Source organism: Equus quagga, chromosome 22 (assembly GCF_021613505.1).
Source record: "Equus quagga isolate Etosha38 chromosome 22, UCLA_HA_Equagga_1.0, whole genome shotgun sequence".
In the NCBI taxonomy this organism is placed as follows: domain Eukaryota; kingdom Metazoa; phylum Chordata; class Mammalia; order Perissodactyla; family Equidae; genus Equus; species Equus quagga.
In genome coordinates this window covers 31,742,717-31,762,720 of record NC_060288.1, presented here as the reverse complement: position 1 = coordinate 31,762,720, position 20,004 = coordinate 31,742,717, and the positions used below count along the sequence as shown (strand labels likewise).

Genomic DNA, 20,004 nt, shown 5'->3' with positions numbered 1-20,004 from the left:
TGTCTGGAACCATCTCTGCTTCATCACTGAAACTGAACAGGTCCTGGGTAACAGAAAATGAGACATTTTCTTACTAATTCTTTCTCTCCAAAACTCCCCTGCTTATGTTCCCCAAGAGTTAGTGACTCTACGATACTTGCAAGAGAGAACCATGACAAAGTTCTGTGGACCCAGGCAAAGGGAAGTGATAGGGACTTACCAGGAAGGATGACTATGTGTCTAAGAAAGCTAACCCAATTCTGTTGATGTTTGGTGCTTGACCCTGTCCCATGGCTTCATTCCAACTCCTGACTCCCTCTGTTTTCTTTCAACCCCTGGTCTTTTCAAATAGAGCCTATACACAGAGACTCCAGCTGACTTCAAAACTGAGTGTGAACTTCTACATTCAGGCTTGGAACAGGGAGTAGAGTATAAACCATCCTACTCAGAAACACCTTTCAGCAGCTTGAATCACACTTATTGTTTTTGGCTGAGGAAAAGACTACAAACATAAAAGAGAACAGGCCAATATCTAAAACTCCTGGCCAAGTATGCTCAATGAGGAATAAGCAGTATTTCTACAACTGAAGCAGGATATTTGTTTGTTTCCTGAGGAACAAGGGCCTTAGGGTTTGATGAAATGTGGGTAGCAGACGTAGAGCTAGGAAATGTGCTTAATTAATGGCAGCAATTAGAAAGGAAGGAGAGGATAAGGATGATGGTGATGGTGGTAATGGTGATGCTTATTATCTATCAGGCATTGCAGACACATGGATACATAAATCATAGTCTCTTTTCTCAAGGAGGCTATTAAGTCTTCAATCAAACAATGGTGTAGAAATCACTCATATTTTCTCCAGATATCATTTTTCTCAGCAAAGTTTTAGATTTATAAAGGACAGTAAAATGTGGGCTGATTATGAAAACTGCAGGAAAGTATTTCCATCAAATAAGACAAAATTTTTTTAAGAAACAGAGCTATTAACAAACTGGTGTCTCCACAGTGAGATATCCCTCTACACCTGTTAGAATGACAACAATTTTAAAAGTAACAATAAAAACATGAAGTGTTTGAGAGAATGAGGAACAACTGGAAGTCTCAAACGTTACTGGTTGAATGTAAAATGATGAAGCCACTTTGAAAGCAAGTTTGGTAATTTCTTATAAAGTTAAACATAAATTTATCATATAATATAGTAATCCCACTACTTCATGTTTACCCAAGTGAAATAAAAGCTATGTTCACACAAAAATGTAGAAAAGTATTTCTGACAGCTTTATTTGTAATTGCCAAAAAGTGCAAACAACTCAAATATCCCTCACCAGGGTAATGGATGACCACATATGGAACATCCATTCAATGGAATTACCACTCAGCAGCTACAAGATATGTACTGATGACATGTACAACAACATGTTTGAATTGTAAAGGGTATTGTGCTAAATAAAGGAAGGCTTGTGAAATGATATCCTACACAATTCCATTAATATGGTGTTATGAACATGCCCGAAACAAATGAAAACATAGAAGGTCTCAGCAAAAAATTATAAAATACAAAAAAGAAACATGCAAAATTTTGAACTGAAAAAATACAATAAGAAAAAGTTTTTAAAAATCTCAATGAATAGTCTCAACAGTAGAATAGAGAGGACAGAGGAAAGAATCAGTGAACCCGAAGACAATAAACAGAAATTAACTAATCTGAACCACAGCAAAAAACAGGCTGAAAAAAAATGAACAGGGTCTCGGGTACCTGTGAGACTATAACAAAACATCTAAACTCATGTCATCAGAGTCCCAGAAGGAGAAGAGAAAAAGGATGAGACTGGAAAATTATCAGAAGAAATAATGGCTGAAAAATTTTCCAAATTTGGCAAAGAGGTAAACCTGCAGATTCCCAAGCTAAGAGAACCCAAAACAAGATAAAGCCCCGAAAAATCCACAACCAAGACACATCATAATCAAATTTCTGAAAACTAAGAACAAAGAAAAATTCTTCAAAGCAGTGAGAAAGGAACAAAACTTTAAGTATAAGAGGGAAAACAACTCAAATTACAGCATCATTCTCATCAGAAACCATGGAAAAGAGAAGGAAGTGGCACATTTTTCAAGTGTTGAAATAAAAGAATTATCAACTCAGAATTCTATCTCCAGAAAAAAAACAATACAGAAAAATCCTTCATGAATAAAAAGGAAATCGAGATATTCTCAGATAAAGGAAAACTCAGAGAACTGGGCACCTGCAGAGCTACTCAAGAAGAATGGCTAAAGGAAGTTCTTGAAACAGAAAGTAAATGATGCCAGAAGGAATCATGGAACATAAGGAAGCAAGAAAGAACAAACGAAAGAGGGAAAACATGCGAAGCTGCTGGATCACATATTCCAACCAAAAGTAGTTAAGACAAGTGTGGTAGGCTATGTAGTGGGCCCCGAATATATCCAGGAACTCATTCCTGGAATCTGTGAATGTTACCTTATATGGCAAAATACGCTTTGAAGATGTGATTAAATTAAGGATTCGAGGCTGGTGAGATTACCCTGGTTTACCAGGTGGGGATTACATGTGGTCACAAGTGTCATTATGAGAGAGAGGCAGAGGAAGACCTGACTGGAGAGGAGAAAGCAACGAGATGGGAGCAGAGAGAGAAGAGGCAACATCCCCGGATGTGAAGATGGAGGAAGGGACAGTGAGCCGAGGAACGTCGCTCCAGGCACTGGAAAGGGGAAAGCGATGGATTATCCTGAAGAACCCCCAGAGGGAGCCTGACCCTGCTGACACCTAGGTTTTAGCCTCAAGAGATCGATTTTGGACTTCAGGCATCCGAAAGTGTAAAGAAAAGATAAATTTCTGTTGTTTTAAGACACAGTTAACGGTAATTTGTTACCCCAACACTATGAAAATAATACAACATAGGAACAGGAGATTCAAGAAAGCAGGGCCATGGGAGTCCCAGGCTGATGGCGCAGGGATATCTCAACGTGACAGTGAGCAACGTGCAGTGATGGGAACTCTTTCGGTTGTGACATTTCAGAAATCTCCAGGTGATAGTTCTACAGGAGATGGAATTGATAGACACACCTGATGAGAATAAACTTTTTCAGAGGAGATTCAAACAATGGGCAGAGACTTTAGGATTGAATTAGAAATAAGTACATGTAAATCAGATACAGTAGTCCCCCCTTATCCACAGAAGACACATTCCAAGAACTCCAGTGGATCCTGAAGCTGTGGATAGCACCGAACCCTATATATACTATGTTTTACACATACAACCATGTGATAAGTTTAATTTATAAACTAAATTTTAAGTAAATTTAAAAAGGCACAGTAAGAGGTTAACAACAATAACTAATATTAAAATAGAAGTATTACGACAGTATACTGTAATAAAAGTTATGAGAATGTGGTCTCTCTCTCAAAATATGTTATTATACTGTACTCGCCCTTCTCCTTTTTGTGATGCTGTGAGATAAGAAAATGCCTACTTGATGAGACGAAGGGAGGTGGGTGACATGGGCATTGTGATGTAGTATTAGGCTACTACTGACCTTCTGAAGATACGTCAGAAGGAGAATCAGCTGCTTCCTGACCGTGGTTGATGGTGGGTAACTGAAACGAAGGAAAGTGAAGCAAAGGATAAGGAGGGAGTACTTTACATTAAAAACAAGAAAATAATGAGCTCTAGGGAGGTCAGAAAGTTGGGCAGGAAAGGAACCATGTGGCCCATCTCTGGACAGCATCATTATCGCTATAATGTAACAGTGAACAGTGCTCCATGCGGGGACATTGAGGGACCAGGATGGGTAGTTTGCTTGCGTATCATGAGAGGAAGGGTCAGTGGGCCCTATGCAGGAATCTCGAGTTCTCTCTCCATGAAGCTCTCTTGTCTGGTAATCTACTCCACCCAGACTCCATCTCCCAATTCAGGGAGTTTATTGGGGATGCCTAATTTTCCCCTCTCTGAACCCCACCCTAGAAACTCTCTAGATAGTAAGCTGGGGCAATTCCAAGGCATCCTTGGTCCATCAGAACCACCACAAGGTTTGTAAGTGTACTTGGAACCCTGAGACCACTCCTGCCTTCCTGGAAACGATGGAGAAAGAGTTCCCCACTGTTCAAGTATCCTCAGAATTTTCTACCTCAGCTCAGGACCTGAGAACTGGCATTACCAAAAGTTAAGACAGAACCAGGAATCCTGTGACCTGACTGAGCCACTGATGAAATTTACAAGCCCTTGCAAAGGTCCAGATAACTCTTGCGGCAAGCTGGAAGACACAGGGAGCATATCCTTGGATGGCCAGAGTCACCAAAGTATTTTCTAAGTCTACTCAGGGGCCAAGGAGCAGCTTTTGCCTTCCTGGAGAAATTGGAGAGTTACTGCCCGTCTGAATATTCTTGGAATTTTCTACCTCGACTCAGATCTGGGAACCACCATTGGGCATTCTCAGCCAGCCTGAGTCCCTGGAAACATTTAAAGTCCCCTCCTTATTGCAGGAGAGGCTGGTGCTGCACTGGAAGGCACAGGATGGCAACTACCAGCTTGCCCCAGCAATTTCAAAATTTTCTAGGTCCTCCGAAAAACAGTGAAAATCTCCCATGCTGGCCTTTGTCACCCCCTGCTGGTCAGGGAGACAGAGGATGACTCACTCCCACAGTTCTGAGCCTGGATATGCAAATGAGGATATCAGTCCCTCCAGGGGTCTCATGGAAGTCACGGACGAGGGGCAAGTGGATGCTGCCTGCTGAGAAAATGCTGAAGGATTCCTGTGGATCACAGGCGTGGCTTCTGAACACTGGTTGTCAGTCTGGCTCCTGCATTCCTTGCATGGCAACCAGGCCTGACAGCCAGCTGGCCAATTTCTAAAATCTGATGGGAATCACATGCTTGGCAGGTCCCAGATCAGGGTCCTTCCAGCTCAGTTCCTCAGGGCTCCCCTCAAGTGATGTGCACCGGAGCTCCCAAGTTCACCCCTGCCCTTCACCTGGTTGGGGTTCTGGCCATCAGGCTCCTTGGTTTTGCCTTATGGAAAATTTTCTGGGGGCCGGCCCGGTGGCGCAGTGGTTAAGTTCTCATGTTCCACTTCTCTGCCACCTGGGGTTTGCCCGTTTGGATCCCGGGTGTGGACATGGCACTACTTGGCATGCCATGCTGTGGTAGGCATCCCACATATAAAGTGGAGGATGATGGGCACGGATGTGAGCTCAGGGCCAGTCTTCCTCAAAAAAAAAAAGTTAGAATGGAATAATTTTCTTTATGACAATCTAGGACTCTGTGGAAATCTAATAACCCATGAGGATACTATTGGTACCTTGTCACTTCCTTTGGGGAGGCTGTACTCTAACTCCCCATCTCCTTAGGTTTGTTCTTATCACCAATATCAATATCATTGTGATCATCACCCTATCATTACTGCTGTTATTCAACATTGTTTTTGTTATTATGCTTCTTATTATGGATAATTTTGGTGGTGGTTATTGTATAACACTGGACACAGTTTCTCTCTGCAGGAGGAGTGTCTGATTTACCGGAGACCATTACTGAGGGTCCCCAAAAGTCCTATAGACATTCTGAGGCTGCAATGCTCCTGTTTTACCACTTAGTCTCCTCTTGTGGGACAAAACCCTTGAAATGCTCCGTGTCCCCCTCCTTAGGCATGTACCCACCCATGCTGGAAGGCAAGCACAGTGGAGGATGTCCCTAGGTTGACTGAGCCTCTGCAAAAATGTACACGTTCCTTCCAGAGATTAGTACTACTTATGTAGACTTGGAAGATTCAGGGAGGCCTCCTTGCCTCACTAGAGCCACTAAAAATCTTCTAATTCCACTTGGGTGCCCTGGAATTGTTCCTACCATCCTAGAAAGACTGGCAAACAAGTTTCTGGCTGCCTGAGCATCTTCAGTGTTTTCTACCCTAGCTCAGAGCCTGTGATCCACTAATACCAAAAACAGAAAAACAATGAGGGAGTGCTCGGCCCACCTGAGCCTCTGTCATTGTTTGTTATCCCTTTATTGGCCCAAGAAGTGTTGCTGCTGCACTGCAAGGCATGGAAATAGAAACCCGCCAGCCTGAACAACTGCAGAATTTTCTGTCTTCCAGGAAGTCTGTGGAATGCTTGTGCAGGACAGTTTCGCCCCCTGCTGGTCTGGGAGCACCATGCAAGCCTCCTCTTCCAACCTCGTCTACGGAGCGCAAACTCAGGTGTCTGCACTTACAGAGGTGTGAGTAGAAAAGATGGCAGGAAGTCAGCCAGCTCGTGCTGGCTGCCGTATCACTGGGGGCGTGATGGATGCTGATAGATGCTGTCATGTAATTCAAAACAAATAGTGTATGTGTGTGTGTGTGTGTGTGTGTGTGTGTGTTAATGCAGACGTAAATAGAGGAACAAAATGTTGAATACCATATTTTCTACAGGATGATCTAGATTCATTGGATTTACCATATCAAGTATGAAATATTTCTCTCATCCATTCAAAAATATTTCCACAAAGACTGCCTGTTCTGAAACTTGGTCAGTAGATACTGACATGTTAAAGCCACAGGTTAAATTTGGGTGCATTCTTCCATTGGATTTCCAAATTCCCACTTAATATTGTGTATAAATGGCACACCTGTAAAAGAAACACACACTGAAACAAGAGAATCTAAACTCTATCTTGCTGCATAATTTCACAGAGGTAGCATTTAAAATTCAGCAAAATAGAACACCGGATTTTGGATATGAGCTCATATTGGAGTGGGATCTCCAGAAAAAGAGGTTTTACAAAGAAGTGTGAAATCAGCCACAGGATTTATTTCATTACAGTTTCTGGGCCTACACCTGGGCAGACAAACTTATTTTTCACCAACTTCATGATCATTATGTATGTGAATAAAAATAGAAGCAGATGGAAGTTTAGCAGCAAAAGCTCTGGAGAGTAATCTTATAAAAAAAATTTCAGGGGCTGGCCCAGTGGCACAGCAGTTAAGTTCCCACATTCTGCTTCTCAGCTGCCCAGGGTTCGCCGGTTCGGATCCTGAGTGTGGACATGGCACCGCTTGGCACCCCATGCTGTGGTAGGCGTCCCACATATAAAGTAAAGGAAGATGGGCACCATGTTAGCTCAGGGCCAGGCTTCCTCAGCAAAAAGAGGAGGACAGGCAGTAGTTAGCTCAGGGCTAATCTTCCTCAAAAAAAAAAAAATTTACAGTCCTATATAAATCCTGGCTTGTGGTTAAGGAATTGTGTCTACATGATATGTGAGCTCACTTTGAAAAATCATCATTCGTATCATGGAAAACTGAATGTCCCACACTCCTTGACTCACTTGACATTGCTCTGAAAGGAAGTGGATATTCATAAACTATATCCTTTTAAGTTGAAAACAATCAAGAAAATATGTCAGGAATGAGTACGACAGAAATTAGGGAAATTGAGAGCACATTGAAATGTTTGTTGCTCCTTTCGGGGTGGTGGCCAGAAAGGCAGAAATCTTTTTAATAAATATATTATTAATAGAATTGGATTCCTCCAAAATTCATATCCTGAAGTTTTAACACCTAATGTCACTGTATTTGGAGATGGGGCCTCTAAGGAAGTAATTAAGGTTAATGAGGTCATAGGGCGGGTCTGGATCTGATAGGATTAGTGTCCATACAGAGAGACACACCAGAGAGCAAGCTTTCTCTCTCTCTTTCCCTTTGCTCTCACCAAGGAGAGGCCATGTGAGCACACACCAAGAAGGTGGCTCTCTGTAAGCCAGAAAGAGAGTTCTCACCAGAAACTGACCATAATGACACCTTCGTCTCGGACTTCTAGCCTCCAGAACTTCAAGAAAATAAATATCTGTGGTTTAAGCCACCCGGTGTGTGGATTTTTTTATGGCAGCCTGAGCAGATAGCAAGTGCAAACCAGGATACCTTAGGAATATAAGCACACTGCAGATGTGCATGCCTGGAGTACTTATGCACAGAAGCGTGCGCAGACACACAGACACACACACACCACTTATCCCAGTATTCTTCTTTGTCTCTCTTTTGGGAGAAAATTCACTTCCATTCTCAGCATATTTATACATAATCCCAGCAATTAAACCAGTTTCCAGTGTTCTATAGATAAAAATAATTGAAAGATGTCCGTTAGTCTCTCCGGGGGATGAGTGACCACACCCTAAACACTTAATCCAATCAAGTGCTTCTAGCTGATTGGTGGATACTGAACCTGATCAAGTGGCTGGAGGGAGCCATAAAAGGGCTGAGGAGATGGCCAGCTGTGTCATTTGGAGACTGTCTCAGGGAGCAAAGTATCCTTCTGCAACATGAGGTCCCAGATGAGAAATTTTGTGAACGTTGCTTCCAGAGGCATGGAGCCTGCTTCTCTCCACTCCAGGGATGAGTCTCAGTTCAATGTCTTTCCAACACTCAGACCTTCTTGGTCAAGTGCAAGTGGTGCTGAGGCCCACTGGGGACTCTCTCTACTTGAGAAGCCATCGCCATTATCACAGGAAGTTTGCAACCTGCAGGATGGTTTTGCCCCTGTGTCGACAGGGCCGGCTCCCACAAAGAAACGTCTTCTGAGTTGGAAGAGACCTTATGTGGTTGGCGCTGGGCTTCAGAATATGGGGAACACCTGCTATGTGAATGCAGCACTGCAGTGTCTGACATACACACCACCCCTGGCCAGCTATATGCTGTCCCAGCAGCACTCGAAAACCTGTCAGAATCAGAGATTCTGCACACTGTGTGCAATGCAAGTTCACATTACCCGGGCCCTCTACCACCCTGGAGATGTTATCCAGCCCCTGCCGGAACTGGTTACTGGCTTCCACAGACGCCGGCAAGAAGACGCTCATGAATTTCTGATGTTCACTCTGGATGCCATGCAGCAAGCATGCTTGAGTGAGTACAAGCAGGTAGACGGTCACTCAGATAACACCTTAGTCCGTCAAATATTTGGAGGGTACTGGAGATCTCAAATCCAATGTCTCCGCTGCCATGGTGTTTCAGACACTTTTGACCCTTACCTGGACGTTACCCTGGATATCAAGGCAGCTCTGAGTGTGAACCAAGCCTTGAAACAGTTGGTGAAGCCTGAAAAGCTGGATGGTGAAAATTCGTATTATTGTAGTATGTGTCTAAAGAAGGTGCCTGCTTCCAAGACGTTGACTTTGCATACTTCCTCCAAGGTCCTTATGCTTTTACTGAAACGGTTCTCAAATTTCACAGGCAGCAAAATGCCGAAGGATGTACAGTATCCTGAGTATCTTGACATGCAACAATACATGTCTCAGCAGAATTCAGGACCTCTCCTTTATGTACTCTATGCCGTGCTGGTCCATGCTGGGTGGAGTTGTCACAATGGACACTACTTCTGTTATATAAAAGCTGGAAATGGTCAGTGGTATAAAATGGATGATGCTAAGGTCACCGCCTGTGACGTTACTTCTGCCCTGAGCCAATGTGCCTATGTCCTCTTTTACATCCAGAAGAGTGAATTAGAAAGAGACAGTGGGAGTGTGTTTATAGATGGGAAACCAAGATCCCTCGTGGCTGACGACGCAACCATGGTTGCAGCCAAATGGGAGCCTGAAAGAGACTCCAGCGTCAGAGTTCCTGAGTCGGAGAAGCACATGGGAGATACATCAGTCAAACAAATCACCTTAGACCAGTGGAGATCCCTCCAAGAACACAAGCGACTGAAGCCTGAATTCAACCTCAGGAGGATAGATTCTGCCCTGCCTGCCCATGCAGTTGTGATTCATTGGTCGAAATACAGAGATAGGATGAGGAAGAATCAACCTGAACAGGAAAACTACCGCCTCAACAATTCAGCTAGGGGCAGCCCAGCTCAGGGGGCAATGAACATGGGCAAAGTCCTTTGTCTCAGAGGGAGAGCCAGAGCTACCAAGAGGAAAAACAAGCAGGGACAGAGGTCTCTGGATGCATTCCAGCAGTCTCGGTACAGGCTTTGATGAACATGCCCCACCCCCAACACACAAACACACGCGCTCACTCAGGCATGTACAGGAAATATTGTGTGCTGTAGGTGTGAGTAATCTAGACATGTGGAAGGACTGTCTATCTGGGTGTGCTCATGGGATACAGCATTTGTGTGAACTTGTGAATACTGACTTTGAGATGTAGCTGTCCACAGTGATGTTATTGGAAAAGGCTAAATTTATTACTGGGTCTGAGGGCTTTCCAGTTGTGCTGTATTTGAAGAGTCATTTGCTGATGGGGGATGGGATGTTTGAAGTTTTGCAGTGTAGGATACCTGTAAATCACTTTGGTGGCTGTCAAATAGTGAATTTGGAGTGCATTTGACAGACATGGAGAACGATGTTTATTTTACCTCATATTTTCTACTAAATGTACTTTGGCAGATATTACACATATTTTGGGGTTGTCAAAATAAGCCCAATGCAGTGTTTTTTGGGGGTAATGAGCTGGGCAAGCTCCGTAGTTTTGGAGATGACGCATTTTTTTGTTTTGGTTTGGTTTTTGTTATTATTATTATTATGGGTTAGTGAACATGAGGCTTTCTTAATATAGATTTTGTGGTTTACATGTGTTGGGGGTGTATGGGGTGAGTGTGTACATTTGAGGATGTGGGTGTTTGTGCATATTTTCTGGCTTTGGATGGATTGGGATTGTGCATTGGGAGAGAGTTTGTGTTTTAAACAAATTCAGAGAAGAGCGGAGTGTGTGTTTGTGTTCTGTGTGAAGACAGTATTTGGATGCACAGAGTTTTGCGGTTAGAGTGTAGGTAAATGTTTATTTGGAAATTAGGGGCAAAAATCTTCTGTCTTGATGAAAGTTTTATGGAGATGAAAATGTCTTAAGGATAAAATAATATAAAACAAAATGCTTCAGAAATATGTTTTTCCTATGTTTTTGCTACATAGTATTAATATCTTTTAAAGTTGTCCTGACTGCCGCCTCTGTCATCAAAAGTTACCTGCCAGCTTTCTTTAAATAAATATCGAAGTTCACACCAAGGGATTCCCTCAGACATGTGTAGGCACAGTCCCTCCAGTGCTTGCATGGCCAAGGGTGTCCTAGGGAGGATGCCCTTACCTGTCTGAAGCTCTTAACGTTAACGTTTACATGCGGTCTCCAAGGGCCAGGAGCATCTTGGGCTGGCGTTGATGACCCAGGGAAGGCATCCTCACCCCACCAGAACCACCAGCATTCTCTGAGAATAATTGAAGACACAGGACCTGTTCTCATTTTCCTACAAATGGTGGAGAGAGTGAACATACAGCATGGAGGCTCCTCAGAAATGACTACACACCCATCCACACAAGCACAATATTTTCTGACTCCTCTGGGAAGTCCACGCACCTCCCCCGCCTGCCTGTGTCTCTCCCTTCTGGTCAGCTGACTGAGTATGACCCCTCCAGTGGGTAACATCACACAGAGAAGGCTGAACAGTATAAAACATAAAAATATTCAATAAGAGATGGGAAGCCAGGCTTTAAGGTTAGAAATAATGCTGGGACTCCGACTACGTGTGAAAATGCCTGAACATGATGATCCAGACATCCCATTCCTTATTCTGTGTTCATATTAACCAGGACATTAGCCCAGACATACTCATGCCTGCATTTCCATTGGAAGAGACGTGTTTAAAATTATAAGTGTCAGCCAACAGGAGAAAGGGTTAAAAAAAAAAAAAAGCAACTCAACGCTTCTATATGAATAAATGGCAAACCACAGTGAAACTGAATGAACCAGGGCTACAGGTGTCAGCAGGAAGAACTTCAGGGACTATTATCTGATCAAAAGGTAAGGTGCAGGATGAAACAGTATATTGATAAATGTTCGTGATTTTACTTGCAGGAAAAACATATTGTTAGAAGTATACGCATTACTATTTGAAAATGGTACACAACAAATTACCACATGTTTTCCAGGAGGTGATTGGATCCAATGTGATTGGATCATGTTGATTACATCAGATTACTGCTAAGGATCACCTGCCCTTAAGAAGAAGCTGGTGAGGAAATGTCCCCACAGACAGTCCTCAGGCATCCTGGCAGCTGTGTCACGTCCTGCAGAGTTTTTCAGCGCCCGCCTCTCTGAGAATCTACTGACACACAGGAGGAGGACAGAAGGACTTCAGGGTGGTGTCCAGTACAATTTTGGTCCTTGGTTTCCACATCAAAAAAATAGCCTAATTGGAGAAATAGGCATCTATGTGGCTTTTGATGTTGGAGTGGGGATTCTGTAAGTTGTAATTATATGTCTTAGGAGAGAAACTGATAACATACATAATTCAAATGCAAATTATTACGTGATGTTCAAATCCCCCTGAGTTGTGTAGAATGTAAGCAGTTATGGAATCTAGTGTTTTGCTGAGGGAAATCAAAGGCTAAATAATTTATTTTTCATTCTTCATTCAAACATATACATTTCACCCTTATCAGAAACGATTTTAAAAGTGGAGCACTGAGGATAAAGCAGTGAATGAAACAGTCCACACCTTCAGCAGTGAGGCCCCCAGGCTGAAAGGGAGATAGCCTTTTTCTATGTTAAGTTGTAGCTGGAAATTACTTCCTCTCAGGTCAAATGTGATCATCTGAATTTTGAAGAGGAAAGCATAGTTTACTCCAGATTTTTAAATATCATGGCCAGAAGTTAGTGGTAGCATTCTTGAATCATTCTTTATTTTGAATGTCTTAAAAACTGTTGTGTTTCTCTTATCTACTGTAGTCTATTGTGCTAACCTTCATGAAGTTTCAAAAACAAGCCATTCTTGAGTACACATTGATCTTCGACATTTGTAAGTCCTTGTCTTGTCTAGGCAGGGTCCTATCTTGGAAAGGGTCATCATGGCAGAGGTAGGTAAGTGTCTCCTCATGTGACACCACTTTGTGAAAAACAGAAAGCAGTTGTTGGTTTGATTGGTGGTCATTGAGGCTCTATCTTCCCCACTTGTAGAGAAGTTGTGTGAGTGACAGCTCTCTCTGTGTCGACGTGACATATCTTCCCTTTTCATGTGAAATGGGACATCTAAGAATTAATACCTGAGCAAGGCTGACTGAAAGCTCCAAGGAGATAAGTCAGATGGCAAGTCAATACAAACAGCATCAGCATCATTGACCCTCACAGGGGAGAACGTGATGAAGGACAGAGGGGACCTGTGGGACAGAGGGCTCTGCACAGGAGGAGGAAGATCCTAGAGTAAGTGGAGGCTTGAATCTCTCGGGATGAGCGGGATCCACAGACTCCAGAAAGTGGTATGTGCCTGGGATGTTCTGCACGGGTAACTCAGTTTTACCAGCGCATACAATTAGCACGGCTTTGGATCCCATCAGCAGGCGGATTGCTCATTTAGAGTCTCCGAGGAGTGGCCTCACTTCCTATTATTATGTCCACTCTGGTGTTTATCAGATCTTGAAATATATCTCATTACTCTCTAATCCTTCCTCCTAGTGTCCCTCTCTAACATTTTCTGTGTCAGGGCCATGCTGTCTTAAATATCCTAGCACCTAGTGGGCCACATGCCTATGTCCTCTCTTCAAAACCAATATTCAAATCGCAAAATATGTCCTTAAATTGCCTTTGAAAGCGGCTGTGATTTCTGCTGATTTACTGATCCTGTTGTCTTCCACCCACAGGTGCAATGCAAGGACTGCAGAGCCTTTGGGCACACCACAGGAAGCCTGAGCTGCCCCATGAAGTGCTAAGATGGGGCTCTGTGTCCTTAGCCCTTGGGCCAAATAAAGAGAGGAACTTGGAACCAAAGAGCCCTGGAAGCTCTGGAACTCAGGATCCTCTAACAAGACTGAAAGAGAGAAGAAACAAAGATGAAAGAAAGTGTGGAAGGTTGTAACCAATCCTAGGTCATTGTACCCTAAAGATACTTTATTTATGCACCTCTCCACCATGTGTACAGCCAGCTCCAGTAAAGGACCTCCACCCAGGAGGGAAAGAGACAAGAACCCCATATCCTTCAGGGGTCCTAACCAGGGAGAAGCTCATTCCACTCTTTAAGAAACACTAAGAGGGAGAGAGAAGGGCACAAGTGGGACCTTTGCACATCACAGACACAAAAACAATAGCCTAAATTAATGGGGAAAACTGGCCAACTATCTGTAGTTGATGGATGGCTCTGAGATGAGGGACAGGGCATTCCTAGCAGAGTTCACAAGACTTCAGTACTTGCCTCACCCTAAAACACTGAAGAAGACTGGACCCCAAGAATTTTTATTCCTGTTGTGGACAGGACAAAAAGAACAGGCGAGAATTGCAGCTGAGCTAGGCTTGTAACTTAGGAATATCCAAGGAGGCTCCAAGGGATAAAGCAATAAAATTGGATAGAATTGATAGAACGTGGTGGCCATCTGAGAGTGAGGCTCCATTTCCCTTCTAAGTACCCTGGAATTCCTGGTACACCTGCTCTTTTTCTCTTCTGGGTAACCTTGAATTGCTTCACTCCCAGGCTTCTTCTGGGTGATAAACTCCTTAAAATTCCATTCTCTCCAATGAGACTCCAGTTTACTGGTGTATCCTCAGTTGTCACCTTACCTTCAATCTTTCTTTGTCTATGGTTACTTGTATGGTTGTGAACACCATGCTAGAGGGGGCATATGCAAATGATAAATTAGATGCCTCCAAAAACTAGAATCCTGTATGCAAGAATATCTTTTAAGTTGCAATAAATAGTCCCAAATAGTCCATCACACACATTAAAAACAGCATTAGCTCTGACATTCCCAGACAGAAACAGCTTGTTTTGACTTGATTAACAAGACATAATATTTAAAATGTTTACTTTTAGTATGACAAAATTATAACAGGTTCATATTATGATTTATTTTCTCCTCAACATAACCGGGTTGAATTTCTTTTCATACTAAAATGACCACTTATAATAATTTTGCTGCTAAATTTATTTTTACCTGCTCTGCAGCTTTTAGTTTAGTTGACTTCCATGTTCCATTTATTGAGAGGCAATTCTAATACATACTTTAGGAGCGGTGTCTTCTCTTACAGCATCCTAGCAGACCAATGCCCCTCCAAATTCCAAGAGGAAATCTGTCTTAGATCCTGTTCTCACAGGTCAGCCAACTCTCAAGAAAAGTGCCATGAGATGCCCTTCTGTGTCTCCTATCAAAAAACTTCAACTAAACTTCTTTTTGCCTACTGGATAAAATAGTCAAGGAGTGGATACCACGGATTCCCTCCAGCCTACATTCTGGTACTTTGGTCAGGACTTTACCCTCCTTGTTAAGCTCACAGACAAAGTGCCTAATGTTGGCTCCCATGATGCTCCCCAGGCTGCCACCAAAGTACTTGGCCATGGCCCTGCCCTAAATCCCCAGGTTCAAGCCAAGTATCCTATTGTGAAATCAAAGCCAAACTTACAACCTGCCACACCTATATTTGGCCAGGAATCCAAACTCTGCATCTTGGTAACAGACAAGAGAACTGCCTGGATCTCCTTGCAAGATTGCCCCTGTCAGACCTCCAGGAAAGAACTCACAAACACACAGCATACTATAACAAACCTGTAACCACACAGTAGTTGCTGAATAAAGTTTGTTTAATGTAAAAACGTATCCTGTTTTCTGAAACTTGCCCTGCTCAGACTCTGTTTCTTCCTCTATTCTTCTCTCATTTGCCTGAAGTTAAGCAAATAATGGAACCTTTGGGGGAGACCATGGGTGATCTTCATTGAAACTCACTGTGTTTCTGTTGAGAGATGATGGTTGGATGTCAGGGCTTATGTCCTGTGCCTTCTTTCCCGGGCTTAGTGCTACTGGAAGTACGTCTGGAGGGATGACCATCACCATGGACCTAGTTAAAAATGAAAATTTATGGGTCCATCTTAAACTTTCAAAATTTTAATTTTCTAGAATTGAGCCCTGTAGAGCCAAGATTTTTCTTCGTTCATTAGAGCGTGAGAAGGAATGTTAGCTAAAGGGTTCCCAACTCTGAGTTCCCATAGAAATCACCTAGAATGATTTAGGGAATACAGTTATCTCTGAAATGACGTCAGGCTCTTCTGGGGTGGCCACAGCAACAATGCTGTTTTAATAAAAGCTTCATATCTTCTTACATCCTGATCCCTGTACTTGCAGATCAAAGCCCACATAACCCTGCTGGAATCATTCAAAACCCAGATTACCATCTATGATCGACCCTTCTATTCCCTGACTCCTGTAATGCTCAAAGGATTCCAAAAGGTAGAAATCTTTCAGTGTCTCTCCAGAGTCTTTACATTGCCAGAAATAAGGAGCAAAATGATTTTGGTTTTGTCAGACTCTAGAAGACAGTAATGAGGCAGGATGACGGCCATGAGACAAGGGGCTACGGGTCGAAAGGAAGCACCTCTGACCTGGGTCCCAAGAAGACTGGACCATTTCAGAAGTTATGCCAGGCTAGTGCTTCACCCAAGTGTGGCCGCATGATTTTTCCCTTGTTTGCCAAGACCTTGTGCACTCAACCAAGGACTTCCCTGCTTCTGAGGCACAGACCTCTGCAGAATGAAGCACCTGCCAATGGGTGTTCTATAGAGAGGTAGGAGCGGTCATTTACTCTCCCGAAGGAAATCCTCTACAGAGCTATGTGAGTTTTCTTGATGCTAGTGAGATCTTTTCCCAAATTAGAAACTGTAGATAGCATGTGACTCAGCTGATATCTGTGCTCACCACCTCCAGTGGTTCTCAAACTTTGCCACCGGCTGGAATCATCTGGAGAGCTTTTAACATCCCAGTGCCCAGGTTCCAAAAAACACACCCCAGTTGGTATCTCTGGGAATAGGACTAAAAAATATATATTTATTAAATCTCCCCAACTGAGTCCGATGTGGGTCAAGGTGAGGTCATGCTTACCTCACTTTGATCTGCCTAAGATTCACTTCGGCACACTGTCAATACGCATGCATTGATGCAGTGGGGCTGGGTGTGCCCGAGCATGTGTATTTATAGGAAACCACGGATGCTATCAAGCTCCCCTTTACCCAGTGAAAGAGATTTAGGTGAATAAAAGTAATTTTTAAAATGATATGCATGCTTAGAAATAAAAATCATGTACAATATGTCATATTTGGGAGAATTTTAATATTGAAAGAACATTTTACAATACAACTTTCTAACGACATTGGATAACCCAAATGAACAAAGCCATGACAATATTGCACATCAGAATTTGCACTGAAATCATTCCACAGAGTCAAGACATCTCATTCCAAGACAGGGAACTGTTTAAAATCTGCAAAGCACATCTTTGAGCCCTTTACCCACTGTCCCCAAATTCAGAAACTGGTAGACAAATATAGATTAAATTCCTAGTCTCCTATTATCTTCCAGTTTAAAAGTCATCCCCATAGGGGCTGGCCCAGTGGCGTAGTGATTAAGTTCAATTGCTCCGCTTCGGGGACCCAAGGTCCACCAGTTCCAAACCCGCGTGCAGACCTATGCACAGCTTATCACGCTATGCTGTTGTAGGCATCCCACATACAAAACAGAGGAAGATGGGCACAGAAGTTAGCTCAGGGCTGATCTTCCTCAGCAAAAAGAGAAGGATTCATGGTGGATATTACCTCAGGACCACTCTTCCTCAAAAAATCAAAAAAAAAAGTCATCTCCGCAATTTGACTCAATCTTATAAAACGGATTTCAATATAAAAGAACTTTACACACCACTTTGATAAGTACCCTTTGAAATGTAACTTCTACTCACACAATGAAAGAGGGCAGTGCTGCCTGTGTGTCTGTACCCAGGTATCATCTTGGTTTCCACAATTTGTACACCCAGCAGCTCTGGGCAGTGGCTGATTCAACAGAAGTAGCCAGCTCCTTGTGACTTTTCCTCTTCATTCAACAGTCACCTCCAAGTTTCCTGGACATGTAGAGGACATGTTTGCACTACCATGACGTGTCTCACTACAAGTCATTCTCTTCAGAGGAAGAGGAATCTTGAAAGTTCTCATAGAGGACAGTAGATTCTAGAAGGTTGGGTGGAAGACCAAGTGCCCTGGACACAATGCAGGTTCCAAGGTGACTGAGGAAGTGTCAGTGGGGGAGTTTCCTTTGGGGGAAGGCTTTTATAGCGTTTCAAGGTCACATGACTGTGTGAAGGGGATATCAATCAATCAAGCTAATCTTCCCAGCCTTGATCTCAGCTGATCTTGAAGCCTTGAACTATCCTGTCTTGTTTAGCATTTTCACCCATTTTGAAACTCCTATCTACATACATGCATACTTGTAAGAATATCTATTCTCTATAAGATAAATAAATGTTTGTGTATATGCCTGTTTCTTCCTCCAGTTTGCATCATTGTTATTGTGGTAACATGTGTGTAACATAATACTTACCAATTTAACGCAGTGCAGCTTAGAGTTCTATGGCATAGAGGAAATTCATGTTGTTGTACAACCAAAACTGTCATCCATTTTCCAAGCTTTTAATTTTCCCCAACCTAAACTCCATGTCTATTCAACACTAGGTCTTCATTTTTTCCCTCCCTGCCGACCTTTCTACCACCATTTTCTTTTATATCTGTTTGAATTGGACAGCTCTGGAAATTCAAAGAAAGGGCATCAGAGAATATCTGTCCTTCTGTGAATGGCTCCCTTTGTACTTTGTCTCGTGACTCAAATCATTGTTCTCGAGAAGTTTCTATGTGGAGAATTGTAACTCTAGTTCACTCAGTGTAGCAGTCCTTTACTATGTAGTTATGTCGGTGAATGGGAGCTTTCTTTTTTAGCTTCCTTTCTGATTGGTTGATATTTGTATTATTTTCACCATTTCTCTTCCATTAGCCCTCAGTCCCACGGAAAGTGTTAGGCTCATGTCTAGGTTTTGATTAAGAGACAGGAATGGAAATGTTGAGTAACCTCATTGGGGAAATTCCTCATTTAGTCCAAGGGAACTTCTTGTCCTACAAAGCAGGTCAACAAATACCACTGCCACTATTGCTGGTGGAGTGTCTCCATTTTTCCATACAGTTGACAGGCTGGAGAGTTTCTACAGTTTGTGACTTGCATGCCTTTGCGATTGTATCAACTATTAAATTTGTATTTCTTTAATCATCTATGAATCTGATCACATGACCTGAGTCCACAGCCCTGTAGTCAGGGCTAGGTCCCATCCTGGTCACTTCCACCCTGGGTAGCAGGGGACCACACTGGGATCTCCCATAGCAGCTTGGGGGTCTCATCCTGCATCCCCGAATTCCAAGGACTGTGTGCCCCCCTGAATCACTCACCACTGGCCTTGTGCCCCGTGGTCCCTCCCGCCATTAAACCAAGGTGGCACCCACCACTCTCAGGAACTGCTTCCCAAGAATAGTTTCTTTCCTTTCTAAAAGAAAAGAAAATCCCTTTAACACCTCTAATTATAGAAATTTTCATATACTATTTCTGGCTCCATTCTTTTACTTCTTAATTTTTTAATTGTCTCCTCATTTCTTAAGATAAATGCCTTGGGATTTTGAATAGAATTGATGGAATTATCCATTAATTGGAAGAGAAAGTGTCTTTTGGTGATTTTTTTTTCCCCACTACAATATGTATTAACTACCCCTTATTTACTTGTCACTTTATTTTAATAAGGGGTATTTGATAGAGTTTTTTAATAAAACTACAAAAGTTTTCCTAGATCTAATATATGGATCTATTATTCTGACAAGAAGGGGTATTGTCAGTAATCTTTCTTCTTAATTAAACTCTGATGGAAATTACACACAAATGCTACATATTTTGGTCATTTGATTTGGAGTTTCATTATTTTGTTGAAAGTAGCTGTTCATTCAAAGAGGTTTTCTTTGATTTTGCTAGCATGTACTATGTACAATTGGATCATTGGCCAATGCCAAATAAGTTGGGTCTTTATTTCCAAGAGGCAAGATGCCGTCATTTCTCTTGTTTCGGGGCCCTGGCAGTACGTGCAGCACAGGGTGGAAAAGCAGCAGATCCTGTGGGCTCTTTGCCTGTTCATCTGTCTTTCAAAGCATGAAGTTGACCTGAAAGCATTATGCTTGGCGGAAGAAGGTACTGTGTTTGAGTCATCTGTTTTTTATTCCTTTTTCAGTC

At 42.7% G+C, this 20,004-nt stretch overlaps 1 protein-coding gene across 1 annotated transcript; it reads left to right on the top strand.

Moving 5' to 3' along the window:
- The first annotated feature begins 8,277 nt into the window (after window positions 1-8,277).
- LOC124231842 (ubiquitin carboxyl-terminal hydrolase 17-like protein 6) lies at window positions 8,278-9,930 on the top strand. Its single transcript, XM_046648840.1, has one exon. It carries the CDS (start codon window positions 8,278-8,280, stop codon window positions 9,928-9,930), a length of 1,653 nt encoding a protein of 550 aa, XP_046504796.1.
- The last annotated feature ends 10,074 nt before the right edge of the window (window positions 9,931-20,004 follow it).